General features: G+C 32.1%; 1 protein-coding gene across 2 annotated transcripts; it reads left to right on the forward strand.

Annotated features, from left to right (window-relative positions):
• Positions 1-1,743: 1,743 nt before the first annotated feature.
• On the forward strand, positions 1,744-8,608 carry LOC132755291 (mannose-P-dolichol utilization defect 1 protein-like). Of its 2 annotated transcripts, none has more exons than XM_060746135.1 (5): positions 1,744-2,054; positions 5,004-5,069; positions 5,923-6,055; positions 7,251-7,455; positions 7,816-8,608. In XM_060746135.1, the coding sequence occupies exons 1-5, from the start codon at positions 1,949-1,951 to the stop codon at positions 8,035-8,037; spliced, it is 732 nt and encodes a 243-aa protein (XP_060602118.1). In that variant the 5' UTR covers positions 1,744-1,948; the 3' UTR covers positions 8,038-8,608. The 2 variants fall into 2 exon arrangements, with proteins under 2 accessions (XP_060602118.1, XP_060602119.1); XM_060746136.1 differs by lacking the exon at positions 1,744-2,054 and adding an exon at positions 4,340-4,427.
• Positions 8,609-18,531: the final 9,923 nt, after the last annotated feature.

Here is an 18,531-nt window from a genome sequence, read left to right on the forward strand (position 1 = left end):
TAATATGTTAAGATTAAAGAAGGTTTATTATGTATAGGAAAGTATCCAGAAGTAAGAAAATCAAAAGTATGCCATTTAATTCTTCAACTTCAATGCTAAGCACTTAAAACATTTGCATTATATGTTTCTAAATTACCAACAATGTTCGGAAGTGAATAAATATGAGTAATGTGATCCTATATATTATGTTACCTCACTTGAAATACAAACAAAATAAATACAACTTGTTTTCGATAAAACCTTACCATGTGTACATATAACGATATGATATATTTCATTTTGTTTTGCTATTAACTATATGAGATAAATATAATCATTGAAATTATTTTGAAAGAACGATTCCTGACCGCATACTTTCCCGGCAGTACTTAATTATAAATTAACTGATTTATTTGTTTATTGGTCTGTTTTTATGTATTTGTTAACTTGTCCGTCACTTCGTTCGTTCGTTAGTTTGCTTGCTTGTTCATTTCTTATAGCCTGTCAGCATGCCTACCTACCTTCCTTTAATCATTCCGTCACTCCTTTGTTCTTCTTTCCGTCATTGAAGTTCATTATATCCTTCCCTTTGTCATTCCTTCCTTCTTTTTGTCCGTCCTTCTTTCCTTCTTCCCTTTTTCTTTCCTTCCTTTTTTACTTACTTCCTTCCTTCCTTCATCCTTCCTTTTTTCTTCCTTTTTTTCCTCCTTCCTACATTCCCTCCTTCCTTCTTATATAAAACCACAGCTGTTACATAAATGTTTTATGTAAACGAAACGGCGTATTCATGATTTTCACGTTCGTCACTCGTGTTGAATGGATGTCGTGTTGCAAGCAAATGTCAGACTTAGATAGCTTCTGTGTTAACCTGCTGACTTTGAATACTCTAAAATGTTGCTGAAATTGCATGGGTCTTGATATCAAAATGCAAAATTATAAAACTTTTAAAACTAAATTTTTCATACTAAAGGTATAAATCCTGATCAGAGAGTACTACATGCATGTATTAGTGGCAAAAGAAAACCACCTCCGAATTCAGCAGCATAAGGAATAAGAAATAATATTTTTCACATGCCAATAAAATAGTATGAAAGTTATTAAAGCTCGAATATAGTAAGGAACAAATTATTAATATACCAATACAATTCTAAAATGCTTTATTCATATTGTTACAACTAGTTAAAGATCGACAACATATTGTACGGCCTATGGGACTATTTTGGAAAATGTTTGTGTCTGATATATATTAATTATAACAAAAATTGTTGTCGGAGTGTTGTAGCTAAAACAATTAAGTGTTTACTCATAAGAGTAGAACAGAAATAATAGTTTTATTTTTTCGATCAATATGTTTCTAACGTGGGGGTTTAAAGAGTTCGGTTTGAAAATACAAAGTGTGTTTTTTCTCAAAGATGTCCTAGTTGAATGGACAGTGTACTATCCTTTTTTGTTTATAAAACAAACAAAAAACAAACAAAAAAACAATAAAAAAAAACCGTTATCATAGCTGTGCAGACGTCTTCTTAGTAAACCAGTGTGACTAGTCGAGTGCACAAACTCACATATATATCATAATCGTACGAGACAGTCCGACGTCCGAAGTCCTTTATTTGTTGACAAACATGGCGAGTGAATCAAACTTCATGATCACGCGTTCGTTTGTCTGTACTTGAATATACGTATATTTGTCAATGACCTTAAATGATCGTCATGTATATAAAGAAATTATCATATATAATGAATGTTAATGTCATTTTGTAACATTTTCAAGTGAAAAATTAAAATATCGCGTTAATATTTTCGTTTATCGACATTCGTTATTCAATTAAATTGTAAGAAAGAAAACCTTGTTTCTTCTTGAAGATTTGGGATACCAAGATTTTGTAGCTTATAAAATATAAAGTTTATTTAAGCTCTTTTTTAAAAGAACTTAAAATTAAACCAAAATCAGACAGTTCTACAAAAAATCATGACGTCATTTCTCGATATGGAAATTTCAACGTCAAGTAGACTCATGACGTCACCATGTTTCAACGAATTTAGTGACATCATCAAGAGGAAGGAAATAACATACGGTGAGTTATTCAAACTGTAGATTGGACAATTAAGTCAACTGGCGTTAGTTCATGTAATATATTAGTATTTTGTCCTCCTCCATTTCTAGAAAAAAATAGTTCTAAATAAGTTCTAAATGCTTACATTCAAAAATTTGAACCATTAATTTAGTTTTTGACGAAATTGTTTTCAAAAAATTTAAAATGCAAAAAGACTAAAGTACATAAATTTAGAGACATATTTATTTTTCTGTTTCAACAATAAATATAGCATATTCAAGTTTTTTTTTATCTAATACAGGATTTATTTACATCGAGTGGTTTGAAAATAAATATTTCATGAGTGGCGGAAGCCACGAGTGAAATATCATAATTTCAAACCACAACATGCAATAAATCCTGTAAAACAATAAAATATGTTTGTTATATTCATTTTTTCTCGATTTGTTGACATTACAATTTGAAACACTTTCCCTTAAATATTGTGCACTGGCAGAATTAAGAAAAAGTAGTTCGGCACCAGAGAAAATAAGGAAAATATGTTTCACTGCAGTGAAAAATAAATGTTGTTAATATTATGTCAAAATACTCATGTTATGCCACATAAGGTAGACAACAATAGTAGCAAAATGGTTAACATATTAAGGGAATTATATAACTTGCTTTCAGGTAGATATTTTAACGCGTGAACTTTCTGACACGTTAGAAATGTCTTGCTGATGTAAGCAGAATTTACATTTATAACTTTAAAGTAATATTTGAGATTATATAATAGCTCTATATAATATCATAATGAATGTAAATTAATATACAATGTATATCTATATAACTGTTCACGTGAGTAGCCTTAATTACATATATGACAAATAAAGGCAATTTTCGGTATGATCGGCATATGCAATATTAAGGGGAGTGTAATAAGTCAATAATTCGGAGCCATTTAATTCTAGAGTGATCTCTCTTATTAACAGTTCTAATAGACAACAAATTGTCAGGGTTGAAGAAAATGTACATTTATTTTGCTTTAAATAAAATTTCTAGGTAATTAAAAACAAAATTTAATGAATCAAGAAAGTACGGTGTCCCGTTAAGGCCTTCGCCGCATACTTATATACCGAAACAACGATAATGCGATACGTACTTAGGTTGTTTTGGTGTTTTTGAGTTTTCATCATCGTAGTATTATCGTTGTTACAGTGTAAGAATATGCGGGGATGGTCCTAAAGTGACACCGTGTGAAAGCAACTCAATCTTGGTGGGTCTTTAAACCACCCAGTTTCATGAGAATGATACTATAATGTTAAATACTGATAAATTCATAGATTAGTTATCATTTTTCATTGTAAATAACCTCGACTTGAACTAAATATTGTACAGCTGGCAATGACTTCAAATAACTTGTAACTGGTTCATATATGTTAGCATATTCTTTGTTTTATTGATTACATTTAAATAAATCCTGGATGAAATTTTCAAAATATAAAATTTCAATTGTTTCTAACTGTGAAATGAAGAATGAGTGAACATTTAAAATGAATATTTCCATATATATCATTGAATTTAACATGTGGTTTTATCTTCATTAGGTTTGTCTATCTAATTGTGTCACTTCATTATATTTTATGGTAAAAATAAGCATCAAATATATCTTTATCAAAAGTTTTCGATGTCGCAATCCCAGATCCAACATGTTATTTTGCAAGAACCGTTCAATTTTGCTTTGGCTCAAAAATAATTGCAAATCACAAATCGATTCGACATTTAAAGTACATCACTTTAAATGACATATTTTAAGTTTCATATCAACAAATAATTTTGCTATCTTACGCACAGTATGGACAGACCTTATCACTATTGTTATGTATATAATGTAGATACTTGTTACATATAAGTAGTTACAAAGTTCATTTTTATCATAGATGAAAATAGATTGCTCGCCGTCCTGGTTCAAACGTGGCCACTTGAGACTAGATTTGAGCCGTGTCACGACAAAACCAACATAGTGGGTTTGCGACCAGCATGGATCCAGACCAGCCTGCGCATCCGCACAGTCTGATCAGGATCCATGCTGTTCGCTTTCAGTTTCTGTACTTGTAATAGAGTTGGTAAGCGAACAGCATGGATCCTGATCAGACTGCGCGGATGCATGCTGGCCGCAAATCCACTATGTTGGTTTTGTCATGACACGGCTCAATTATATACTACTATACTAGTACGTCACGTTATTGTCCTCAATATTAACATTCTAATTTATCAGTCGTATTTTCGGATTATTAGATTTGAAAGTGGACAAAATATGTGATCAGGAAGTTTATTGTTTTAATCATAGGAAAAAGTTAGAAATAGTTCAGATACATTTTTGTTTCAAAATGGAATACACAACGCATACACAGGGTATAGATTTTACTTTTGTCCTAAATACATGTATGTCTAAATTGAATCGTCTATTTACCTAATATTTAATGCCTCTGAAATGTTTTTTTTTTCGTTTGTCAAAAGCTTTTATTTTTAATGTCTTGTTTAATAGTTTCCAAAAAAGTTACTTATTAGTCAATTACTTGAACCATCGTGTACTACTGTTGCTTTTTTGCAATTAATAAAACGTACAGTGATTTAGAATTTGTACGGAAGTCAAAATACTTTACTTAGTTTACATTTTGCTATTTGTATGACAAATGATTTCACATGCTCCACATTCTTCTGGAGATAAGTATCTAAATTTTTCTGAAACCATTATTTTAACGTTATGAGACTTTTGTAAATGTGTTGTTTTTTCCGTGTCTGAGACATAATATGCTTCGAAAACGAACGCAACATTAATTCAACTATACATGTTATCAACATAAGTATTTTCATACTTTACATATGAATTAACATGTAAATTCATATAAGGAAGAACAACTCTACACCGAACATAGACGATTGGACAGTGTTGCATTTTGACTTATATCATTATTTTTCTTCCTTCAGGTCCGTGTATGCTGTCTGTGTTCAGTAAGACATTAGGATATGTTTTAATAGGAACCATGACTGTTAGTAAGTAATAAACTACATTTAGCTTATTTCATTAAGCATATGAATCTCACTCTGCGGATGCTTCAGAATTCTACAAGTTCATGTTTAATGTTGAATTTTGCTTGAGCCGGTGATAGAGGGCGTGGACGGTAACTTGCAATTTCCAGTACCGTCCATGAACAGGCCCAATCAATCCGAACCTGCAACATTTACAAATTTGTCACTTAAAAAACATTGCTGTTCCGTCTATTCAATTATTATTATTATAATCTAATTTGAATCATTATAAACTTATATGAATCAATTACTGATATATCCCATCATGTATTTGTATAAACCTGTTTGTATTTCTTACGTACCATATGTGTATGACGTTAGGAAAGAACGAAATAATAGCAGCATGTCTCTCCTCCGAATCATAGCAAAATGGTGTATGTGATACCTGACAATTGACGTCATGTATCACGAACATGAGTGAAATGTATGGACCGCTATAAGAACACTTCTTACTGTATTTCGTGTCACATTGACGGTTCCATGATAACCGCCATATGAACACATCTGCAGATGTTTCAAATTCAAAATTGTACCAGTTCATGTTAAATGTTGAATTCAGCTTAAGCCGGTGCTAGGAGGGGGGGGGGGGGTGGACGTTAATTCGCACCTGACAGTACCGTCCATGAACAGGCTTGATCAAACCGAGACTGAACATTTTCAATTTTGCCGTGCTGGGTTTCTTTAGGGATTCTTAATGTCTCTACTCATTCGGCTTCTGTCCGTTTCTTTCTCCTCCATTGTAGGCAATCGTTCATTTATACAATTTTATTTCAATCTAAAAACACATTTTTTTTACATCTACGGATTTCTTTTTTAGGTCTGATACCACAAATTGTAAAGATATTGAGAAAGCGGAGTGCTTCTGGAGTCAGTTTCGTTAGTATTTTGTTGACGCTGGAAGCGTCTTCGGCAACTGTCGCTTACGCCATACAAAAACGATTTCCTGTCAGGTAAGCCACTGTTTTATACATTATTACAGCAAATTATCCTGTTCAAACGGATAGAACAAAGGAATAGTGAAATATTACAACATTTTGACCTGCACTGACTCAACTTTTTTTTCTGATAATTTAAAAAAAATACATTCATACATATCTGAATTTGAATAAGCAGTAGGAGGGCCTTCGTGGTGAGGAGTGATCGCGGGTGGAGCCGCCACGAGTGCAGATCTTGATGGTAGTAGTAAATATTCAAACGATAATGACAATGCTGGATAATGATACTGTTTAAATAGTTTGTATATTAACGATTAAGACATATAAATTACATATAATGATAACAAGAACTTTGATATTTTAGCCTTTCTCAATATAAATATAAAATTTTGATAATTACAGTCTGAATAAAAACATCATTAAGGAAGGAAAAAACATTTGCGGTGGTTTTAAATATTGAATGAAAAGGTTGTTGACAGAAACGTGTTTAATTAAAATGTTTAGGACATATTAATTACTGCAAATTTCTCTACGTGCTGTCATGTATGTGTGTCATTATAATTAATTAACTAATTTGTTCTTATTTTTATGCGTTGCTTCTTAAGCCAAGAAATAAAATAAATTTAAATGTAGGTCTACGCTATTTAGTAAAGCCGGTCACTAATTTGAGCAAATCATTTTTTATTTCCCATCGTTTCAAATTTAAAAATCATCATGTTTCATTAAATACTTAAATTCTTTTTTGTTCGATCATTCGTACTTTCCTTCCTTTTTTATTTTTCTATATTAATTTCCTTTTCTTTACTTGTCCTTCATTCCTTCCTACCTTCTATCCTACCTTTCTACGCTCCTTTGTTTGTTCGTTTATTCCTTCGTTCCTTCGTTTGTTCCTTCCTTAGTTCGTTCCTCCGTTCGTTTGATTTTCCTTCCTTCCTCCTTCGTTCTGGTATTCCTTTGTTCCAAGACTGGCTTCAGTGCGCCCAAATTTCATCCACTTAACACACAATAATCGACTTTTTTCATACGGATAATTCCTCTATTCCATTTATTCTAAAGCTATCAACTTTTCAGTAAAAACAAGACTTGTTTGTCATTTTTTTATTCTTTTTGTGGACATTCATTCTTTTCTTCCGAGACATTATATTCTATCATTATTTTAAGAAGTTTGAACCCGTTCACTATTGACCATGATTTCTCTGTTTACTTGCAGTGCATGGGGAGAGAATATAGTACTGATGCACATGAATGTGGTGCTGATCTGCCTTCTATTACGCTACAACAACAAACTGAAAACATCTATAACTTTTCTAGCAATATATATATTGTTTATGCTATTACTGCTGTGGCCAACTGTTCCCAGTCAGCTTGTATGGGGCCTATATCTATTAAGCATGCCTGCAATTGCTGCAAGCAGGGTAAGTTAGCGTTTGTTCAAATATTAAGCATTCGGCACAGGCTTTCGAAAACAGAATGTTTCTCCATGAGTCTTTTATTAAAGGAAATACTTATTACACGTATTACCAAATACTTGTTCCATGTTGAGTCCGGTAATTGTGCCATAGAATTATTTTATTCGTGTAAGTGTTAAAATGTATTTTCATTTTGCAACATACTTTACATTTTTCTTCATTTTGATTTTTGTTGTGTGCAATAATGGTTATGACATACAATTCAATTTGCTATTAACATTACCTATTTTAAATCCTTAATTTAAATAAAAGCGTGTAGTTAAATTTTCTGTTCCCCTTATTATGATTCTTGAATTTCACTTGCAGTTAATACAAATGTATAAAAACCGGAAGACAAAAGATCCAGGACAGCTTTCAGCAACTACGGCATTTTTATGTATATTCCAAGGGTTCGGACGCCTTACGACGTCAATAGTTACAACCGGTGATGACGTCATGATATATACCTTTGCTGTCGTCACGCTGTTAAACATTCTTCTCTTTTTACAAGTGATGTATTACAGACGAAAACTGAAGAAAGTTTCTTGAGATGGTAATTGACTTATGACTGGAAGTCTATTGGAAGAATACTTTCTTTCAAAAATATAGGAAACAAGTGTTAGAAAAGCTACTCGGGCAAAATGATTCGTCTTTGAAGTACCAGAAAAAAAGAAGATGTAAGAATGAGAAGATACGGCTTATTGTGGGTCGCTAACAGCGGGCGACGGTCAAACCGACAACCTTCGATCGGCAGTTGGATGGCAATTAGTATGCATATTAGTCAAAGGTTCATAAAGTTGACAGAAATTTACCTTTGCTTTATATGTATGTCAGTGGTTAAATTCAAAATGGGCCAATGTTTCAGATTTATTATATATGTTTTACGGGGAATACCTTCGTGATAACGCGCTTTGAAATTGAGTGATCTTGCTATTAAGAGTACATTTTAATAAAGAGTGCTGATTTTTTATGTTAATTAAAAAACAATTGACCCATAAGTATTTGCTGTTATGTGTTTCGTATGTCGCATTTTCAATTTGTATGATGCGTATTTTTATGTTATTTTGTACTTGATTGAATCTGTGTTTCAATTTTAATAAATCTTGAAAATCTGTTGAAAGCCTTATATGTTATTGCTGCTGCTGCTGCTGCTGTTGTTGTTGTTGTTGTTGTTGTTGTACATCTTTATAAATTGAAGTTTTAGAATTCGGCTTAATAGGCAAATGCTTGATATGTTTTTATTTTAAAATGTATCCTATAAGAAACCGTACTATTTCAATTTCCACAGTAAGCTAGTACTAAACAAACAGACGTTTTATTTTCAAAGAAGCCAACAAGGAATCTTTATATAATCCCGTATTTTGGTTGCAGTTATATAAGAAAAATTAACAAAAGTGTAACGGCGACGCCGACGCCGGAGTAAGTACAATAGCTATCCCTATGCTTCGAATAGTCGAAAAGATAAGCAAAGAACTACACCCAATACTTAGAAATCTGGAAACAAAGTGATCCCTTGGAAGCATTAATCACAACAAAATTAAATGAAAATTGAAGACTTGGTTAAGGTCTCACAAAAAAAGAATACTTATGACAATGCGTCAGGAGAATTCTGTTGATTCCAATTCCCTCCAAGTATTTAAAAGCGGAGAATTTAGGTAACTTTCCACTTACACTTTTTTGTCACTTTATTTTTTGATTGCCTCATTATATTGATCTTGTTTTTCTTCTTCCAGTGTTTCTCCATTTTTTCAGTTTTTTTCTTTTCAGAGAAATATTCAATACTTTATTTATACATTGAATTTTACGTCGTAATATTCACTTGAAAACTGAGAAAAACAATCCTTCTGAAACTTTTTCCTCAAGATTTTCAACGATATTTGAATCCGTCATTAACAAAAGCTATTAAAAAGTTTCTACGTAGGATAATTGACAAATAAAGTACATATTCTTTTTTAATAGTCATTCTATTAAGACTATGTAAGAAAAGAACCCATCTGACTCTTTGCGAAGGTCTAAATAGAACAAAACATATTGTATTACTATTGTTATTTGGTATAATATTGATTTTGATAATGAAATTGTTTATTCTGAACCATAATTTTATGAGACGAATTTCTAAAGACATATTTCAAAAACAAATGACTGAATTATATTCCAAGTAATTTTTTCCCATAAAATACTCTGAACAAAGCAAGAAGATTTTTGTTTCATGGTAAATGTTTTTGTCACTAGTTTTCCTATTGAATCACCAGTGTTCAACTGCATAAAACAAATACAGCTCTTTCCATGCGTTCTTGTATCAAATTCTTATTATTTTGTTCATGTAAATTTAATAAAACTTTCAAGCGAGGGTTTACGCACGTGTAAAATGACTGCAAAGGAATGGTCATTTGTGCACTGCATGCCTTTCTTCTCTTTAGAAGAGCTGAATAAATTGCTACCTAGACAAATCTGTTTAGATCTGTACAGTTGTTGAAATTAAAGGACAAGCGTTAAGACACGAAAATTCCATGACGTTTCTACTAGTAGTAAATGTACTCGTTCCATACTATGACACGGGTACGCTTCAGTCAAAGCGCCAGGAATAACTTAGTAATGTATATAAGACATTAAAGACATCACACCGTCACCAAATGTAACCAAAATGAAACAGCATACGTGTAACCTTGCGTTACTATATAAAAGGCTATTTAAGTTTTTGAAACCAGAACTATGTCCGCACAGCACTAATTCAAATCATTTAAAAAGAAAAATACAAAACTTTAAAAGATAGATTTCTTCAAAATGAGCTTGTGCCCTAGGTTCTAAAAGGAAACAAATGGTTATATTGAAACATACAGATATTCTATGACAGTGCAATGCTACTACTTGGTTCTATCTCCACTATTTGAACACATTTGTAACAATAAAATGCTAAAGAAGATGCATAGAGGTTAACGTCAGAAATTTACATAATTTTGGCTAATCGAAATTGATGCTTGTACGTACAGAAATTCTCTTATTTTGAAGCGCTCTATCATCACCTAAACTCACTTAATTTTATTTAATTCTATTTGATGTTATGTTGTAATGTGTGATGACGTAGAACTATTAATAGTTATATTATAAAATAAGATCAGTATTGAGATTTATGTTTTTGTGTATAACAAAGCATTTCATAATTTCATTTGCGTATGTCGAGTAGTTCGATAAAATTTCCAGAATGCTTAGAACAAAAGGTCATAAAGGTCCTTAATCGCTCACCATGGGAATGATCTAGATGAACAAGATTAAGTTACCAGGACATTCTACGTTCCATGTTTTAAAGAACACATTAAAGGTAGCCGGGGCTATGATTTAAACAAACATGCATGCCCAATATCTAAGATATCGGCTTGTCTCTATTTTATGGTTTCAGAGAAGATGGTTTCACTACACTATATACATGTTAGGAAATCCCCAAGGACAGGGTCAATTTGACCCAATGGCTATTATTCAAAATCTGACAGAGGCCTACTAGATTATGTTTCATGCTTAATATCTGAGCTTCAATCTTTATACAATAAACATGTACATAATACTAGTATATAAAGAAAACCCATGACCTACAGGACAGCGCTATTTTTAACCCAAAAGCTATTATTTGAACAAGCATGACAAAGGCCCGCTAGATGATTTTTCAAATCAAATATCTAAGCTCTTATGGCTAACGATGGATTTATTTTTAAAGAATTTAATAAACACTCGTACATATAAGAAAAACACATCAAGACCCCCTTGGGCTAGGCCTATTATTGAGAAACCAGAGTTCTGCATGGAGTGAATTTTTAACAACTTCAAAATAAGAACACATAAGGACCATTCCTAGAACTTTTTGATATTATTAACCTTGTGTTTAGAAGAAGTTGTTCCCCCAAAAAGGTGTGGACGGACGGACGCTGGACGACGGACGGTGAGAAATGACAATAGCTCATCTTATGTATGTTATGCCCTGTTAATGAAAAGAAAGTATTGACGTATTTTTCTCTCAACACTTTTGGTCAGTTATAGTAGCTATCGCTTTGCAATAAAACAGTAATTTTCCCCTTAATTTGCTATCCTTGTTATCTATAGCATGTGTTCTTATTGACATCTATTCCAATAAACATAAACAATTCTTCAATAAGGAGTAACATCCTTGTTCGTGATCAAAACAATTGAACTGAAAGCTAACGTTAAATGTGAGAAAAGCAAATTGTTTTTACTAAAATCATTGACTCGCATCACGGCTTATAAAATACTTTTTATGAAAATCTATTTCCGTAACAAGATATTTAGATTATAAGGCGTTATATTGCAAAATAAGGCGTAGTTACGCTTAACAATTTTTTTAAATGAAATATATACTGTAACCGTAAATGAATGAAAACGAAATAACAATTTGCTAACATAACGTATACGTACAGAATAACGCAAAATTCCTTTTTTCTTCTTACTTGGTTGGGATTCACGTTGCAACTTCACCGTTTAGATCATAAGGCACAGCTTTACTGGTGGTTGAAGACCTCAGACCCCCTCCCAACCCCCTCCGTGCAACAGTCAACAGTGGGCAATTGAGTAGACCGCAAACGTTGGATATCTTCCTAACATAAAAGTATCCTGAGTCGAACCAACAGTGTTGAGGGACAAGTTGGTCGATTTTTATTTGGAATATATAGATGTGAAGTAGCGTTTTCATATCGCTTTTGTATTTTTGATATACAATTTAATGCACTATTTCCTTATTAATTTATCATATCGGTACTCGGAAGTGCTGTTTGAGAGGATACATTCCGTTCGTTAAAATCGTTTACATGATCTTATAAATCTAATAAACTGTTTTTGAATCGGCGCCTTCTGGATGCCCTACTGGTGTGACTGTGTTGTGTCGGAGCTCCGTTTTGTGAACTAGTGCTAGGGGTGTTTTTATTTCTGATAATTTATTTTTACATTTATCCTAAGCTTTTATTTCCTTTACGAACTATATGCACTTTAATAATGTCAATGGCAACGCAACATCTAAAATGAAGGACATGTTTCGATATATATCTCTTGCAAAATCATGTACACAAATTAAAATATGTAAGCCGTAGAGTCCAAGAAACTTTTTTATCCACTGATATCAATCTGAAACATACAAACTATCTAAAACAAAAACAGTTCAATGGAAAAAATAATTACCACAGCTATGCAATGACATGGCAGTATTGTACAAAATTCTATATAATTATGTTGCCATTCTTGCACATGAAAAACTTTTACAGTCTAACCTTGATGCTAACAAAAAATGAAGAAACGTACTGCACTTAAGTCCAATAATAGCATACAATTACGAGCAGATCTTTTTTAACCATATTTTACAAAATTTCAATTAAATATCTTTAATAAATAAATTACTGTTCTCAAAACTCTAGACCTCTTGGCCTTATATCAAATTTGGTGCTATTATGGAATTCAAAACACGTCTTAAAACGGCAAATTCAAAATGTTGCAGGCTCGGTTTGGTTGAAGGTACTGGAAAATGCAAGCAACCGTCGCCTACCACCGGCTTATGCAGACGTCTATATTTAATGGTAAAATTGTGAGTTTGAAAACAGTTGCACGTGTGTTCATACGTTTTATTATAGACAATTACAATGTCAAGAACAATTTACGATATATTTATGATAGATGCAAGATGATCATATTTTAAATATTCATTTATGATATATCAAAAGATGAGGCACAATTTTAAACTCAAAAAAGCCTTGAGGTAATTAGACAGCTACTTGGCAAACTGTTGAATTTTTCCGATGACATTTTCCGTTATATGGGTACCCACTTCTGTATGGATTATTAGAAGTACATAGATGCTATATTTTTTATCCTTGAAGACCCTTCAGCACGACTCTTACCCAGATTTTTTATTTTGGTATTTGTGGTATTTTTATTTTGTACTTTTTTGTTCTAACCCAGTTGGATGGTTCAAGTATTACTACTTGAAAACTATATACAAATGTACTTGTATTCAATTGATTAATCTCTCTTCGGAGATGTTGCTTGCTTTTATAGTTTTTCTTTTTACTTCTTATCTGAGATATGCAGGCTAAATCTTGCTTTGCCCTTGTGTCCTTCGTGTTCTTGTTTCGTGTCTTGCTTTGGTTCTTGTCTGTTGTCTTGTGTTGCTGGGTTGTTTTGGGGATGCTTTAAATCTATGCCGCATATCCTTGTTGATAGTTTTTTTATTTTTTCATAACCTCATATCCCCTTGATAAAAATCAGGTTTATTATGGTCCTCCCATTGCTTACTCGTTTAGGCCAGCATCATTTTTCTTATCTTGGGAACCTCGAGTCACAACAGGTTGTCTTAGTAAGGTCCACGATCTTAGAATAGCCATTGAAAAGCATTGCAATTGAAGTAGACTTGGGTTCCCACAGTACAGCAGTTGTTTATGCTACCAAATTGTGTACTTTTTGCATAGTATCCAGAGCGTGGACAATGAAATAAAGCGCATGAGATTAAAAGTAAGTAAAAGAGGAATAATAATTTAAAATTACATTTTAATTTGTGTAAGGAATCGTAATTTCACAGAAATGATTATATGCTTATACCAACCAAGAATAGATTGAAAATATAAAAAATAAGCATACAAAAAGTTTTCTTTCGTCGTCGTAAGCCCTCCACACAAACAAGAACGTTTGTATATAATGGTATTTTACCATAAGATTGAAACATGTATTCCAATATTCATAAAGCTGTTATGGATTCCTTGAACTTGCATTCGACAGAATAGTTTACCAAGAAAAGAAGCAACAAGAATAACAATAATAAGACGATAACAACAGCAATGACCTTAGCGCGTCATTTATGTTTCCCTCAAATGATTCATAAATCATTTTTACTTCGTTTCATAGCTGATATTGTGGAAATTGTTAACAATAAACGTTTATTTCAAAACAGCTTTAGCCGATAACAATTCTGTAAGAAGATAAAGGTAATGTTAGAGATTTTTGTTTCAAACTGGCTTTTGTTGAAAATCTTATTTCTCTAGGAAAATAAATAGCGAGTTATATTCTAGCATGAAAAATGTACGAGCCGACCTGTTTTTAAGTAGGAATGTAAAATTGTTTTGATAAGACATCAAATCAGTAAATAACAATAGCTTTACGGCTTTCATTATTGACCTGTTTCTGTAATAACGATCATGAGCAAAATAGTTTGCTACTTTAACACAGATAGTTGTTTGTTTGTTTGGGGCTTGTTTTTATTATTATTATTATTATTATTAGTTTTTTTGTTGTTGTATTTATGAAGTTCTACTTTATTTGATAAAAGTCGACCAAGAATGTTAAGGAATTGATAGGTAAATATGTCAACATGTCAGAAAAAACGAAAAACAAACCGACAGATAAGGCTGTGATTATTTTTGCTTTGGGCTGTATCAAAATATCAGAAAAAAATTAATATTGTCGCCATGGTTTCATTTTTACGGAAACGTTGAATGGCCTCCTTTCAGTGCGATAGTCGACTGGTGTTTTTTCGATTTAATAAGATCTTTTTTAGCAGACATCAATTTATTTTATTCACAAAAACTACACTTTTTGCCAATATTCTCAAAACGCTTGATGTTTTTCATCTGGGCGATTTTTAGTAAAGAAAAAGATAAATGTTTTCCAAAGACAAAAAGAAGCTTTCTCGCCTAAACAAAACATTTCCAGCATATCAAGAAAAATGTTGAGCGAAATTACAGTTTATTTTTTAATCTTTGTTAATAAAATCAGTTGATTTGTGTTAAAATCTCTTATCAAATCATGAAAATAAGTCTACTTTCACATCATGATCGCACTAAATGGAGGTCCTTTAACGTGTGTTTTCGTGTGTATAAGAAAGGTGTAGACATTAATTGAAATAAATTATTTCGATACTTTTGTAAAAATGATTGTGAATTTGGCACAAGTTTGCTACAGAAATATTTATCTATCATGTTCATTTTTATTTATTCTATGCTTGCATATAGATATAATAGGATTTTGGATAGGCAAAGCGTTTGCTTTGGTGCCAAAACGTGATTTCGGTTTATCATTATAGTATATACATATACTTCTGTAAAGATTGCAATTACCAACGTTTTATTACCATCTATCTCGAAATAGAATCTTGATATGATTGTCAATAAGGAAATCAGTGAAAGATCTACTCACTACTTAATATAGAAAAAAATACATTCATTCCAATAGGTTTTAAGTTATAACAAAACATAAACAACAATAAAAAAGTTTATATAAATTTAATTAATTTAATTACAATGTTTCTAGAGTTTATTTTATCATAAATTGTTTCATTGAAATAGATATCAGATGAAACTTGAAGAGATACAAATAAAAATTAAGGTAATGTGAGGAAGGGACATAAAATAAATTCGATATTGAAATGTCCATATGTGGTTCCGGAAGATTTTGTCACTAAAAATTAATATCTGAACTTTTTTTGACCTTTTAATGTCGATTAAAGCCAGAATGAAGTTGTTTTTTGAATCATGTTTTATATTTTTCGAACTTATACTTACTGTTTACCGGTATTATTTAAAGCAAAGTTAAACAAAACACTCTAAATAAAGGTTAACCTTCTATACTAATTGGCAACATACAATAAAGTTTCATCAAATATTCATGTTCTGTAAATATATCCACGCTAAAACTAACTATATTTTTGTTCTATTCTTATCCCAATTTGAATGAAAAGCGTTGCAACGCTATTCAGCTTGTGGTAAATTTCACAAACATAGACTTAACATTCTGGAAAAAAAGGAGCGAGCGAGTGATCTGAAATTTTGGACCTTCATCAAGTAACAATCTCAAAACTTTACTTCCAGCCCCTTCATGTAAAAAAATCACTCGGTGGTGTCCTTTAAACCTCGACAATTAAATGCTTTGGTATGAATCTTAATATCCATTAAAAACAACTTTAGTTTAATTTTTGGAAAGAAAAAACAACATCTTTCAATTTCAATTTAGTGACCTGAAACTAAATTACTTCCTTAAATTTCATGTTTGTTTTATATTCATATTTGAGACTTGAAATTTGTTTGCAAGTTTGATGAAGATCTGTCTTTGAAATAATAGCTAACAGCAATTAAAGTAAAGGAGCATGATACAAACGAGAATAGCTAAACTTCTTCAAATGTTATACTTTACGACATTATACATAACGTTACCATGGGCACGATTAAACGGACGGCGTTTTATGGCAGTTTATCACCATTTAAGTACTCGTACTGATGTCAATATCTTGTTTATAATTTTTCTTGAAACATTTTTTGCAAAGCACAAAAAATAGGGATATTATTTCGTAATGTGACCTGAAACAGAAAGATATCTTAAATACAAAAAACTTGAATAAAAGTTTTGTGAATTTCATTTTTTTCATATTGTTTTAACCTTTATAAAGTTACGAATAGCGATGATATTGATATTTTATGATATATCTTATCCAACAATCTGTAAAAAAGTTATACATTGGGTATTGTTGATTAGATTACGTTGTGACATCAATTTTTCTTTCGGAAAAAAATGTAATTAGCAAAATTCTTAAATGATATGACAATATGAGATACGAGGATGAGATACCCATCAATGAACTTTAGTCACCCATAAAAAAGATCCACAAAAATAGTATTTTCTGGGTGCTTGACTTCATTCATAAAACTTATGGACTTCAATTTGCCAGAAGTATATATATCGGAAGATGGTATAAAGAAACTGTTAAAAGGCCTAAACCCAAATAAAGCTTCTGGCCTGACCAATTTTTTTTAATATCTCCTAGGTTACTTAAAGAGCTTCAACAAGAGGTTACTCCCATACTGACCCACATCTTCTAGATCTCACTTAAAACAGGTATTGTCCCAGAAGACTGGAAGCATGCAATAATTGCCCTAAGTTACAAAAAACGGCCTAAAATGCAAACCCAGCAATTATAGACCAACCTCCCTCACATGTATAGCGTCCAAATTGATGGAGCACATCTTGGTTTCCAACATTATGTCCTTTAATGATAAGCACAACTTCCTTAGCCCCTATCAACATGGCTGTTGTCAAAATGGAATTGTGAGTCCTAGCAAGTAAGCTTTTCCCAGGAAATACATGACAATCATGAAAGTGGCCAACAAACTGATATCATAGTCATAGATTTCAGTAAGGCATTTGATAAGGTGGACCATCACAAACTTGTCAGTAAATTGGAAAGATTGGGTTTAAGTCATGCGGTTACAAATTGGGTCCATTCTTCCTTAAGTCACGCTCCCAGCAAGTTGTAGTTGAAGGTCAAAATCAAGAATTCTATAACTCCTCTCAGGTGTCCCCTTTCTTACATAAACGACCTCCAGGATAGTGTCAACGGTAAGGTTAGACTCTTTTCAGATGATACTGTTGTCTACCTAACCATCAGATCTTAACAAGATGCCCAAAACCCTCCAAGATGACCTTCATGCTCTAGAAACATGGGACAAAGAGTGGTCCATGGAGTTCAGCCCTGATAAATGTGAAGTTCTCACGATAACAAGAAAAAGAAACCCTGTAATATTTCCTTATACCCTCCATAACATCCAACTAAACTCAAACCAAGAAGCAAAATAATTAGGAGTCACTATTAGTCAAGACCTTTTATGGACCAAACACATCTAAAGCAAATAACTCCCGTAGATTCATTAGAAGAAATGTTAAAACCCCAAATAAGAAGATAAATGAAACTGCATATAAGACCTATGTTAGAACTCAGATTGAATATTGCTCCTGAGTTTGGCATCCTTGGCAGAAATACTTGATTTATAAGAAATAGCAAGTCCGAAGATCAGCTGCTAGATATATTATCTATGACTATGATTATACAAGTAGTGTCTCAAAAATGATAAATGATCTAAATGGCAAAACCTTGAACAGCGTCGAAACATCAGTGCTGTAACCTACTTGTATAAAATCCTAAACAGCTTTGTTTTTTCGACCATCAAACATGAAATCTTAAACTACCCTACTCGAGGATACAATATCAGCAAAATTCTTTCTTTCCTAGGA

The sequence above is a fragment of the Ruditapes philippinarum genome, unplaced genomic scaffold (assembly GCF_026571515.1).
Source record: "Ruditapes philippinarum isolate M1 unplaced genomic scaffold, ASM2657151v2 ctg1041_1_1_1_1, whole genome shotgun sequence".
Classification (NCBI taxonomy): Eukaryota; Metazoa; Mollusca; class Bivalvia; order Venerida; family Veneridae; genus Ruditapes; species Ruditapes philippinarum.

Coding starts and splice junctions, on each gene's coding strand:
- LOC132755291 (XM_060746135.1), top strand. CDS start 1,949: ATGACGTCATTTCTCGATATGGAAATTTCAACGTCAAGTAGACTCATG. Junction 2,055..5,003: donor GAGGAAGGAAATAACATACG/GTGAGTTATTCA, acceptor TTCTTCCTTCAG/GTCCGTGTATGCTGTCTGTG. Junction 5,070..5,922: donor AATAGGAACCATGACTGTTA/GTAAGTAATAAA, acceptor TTTCTTTTTTAG/GTCTGATACCACAAATTGTA.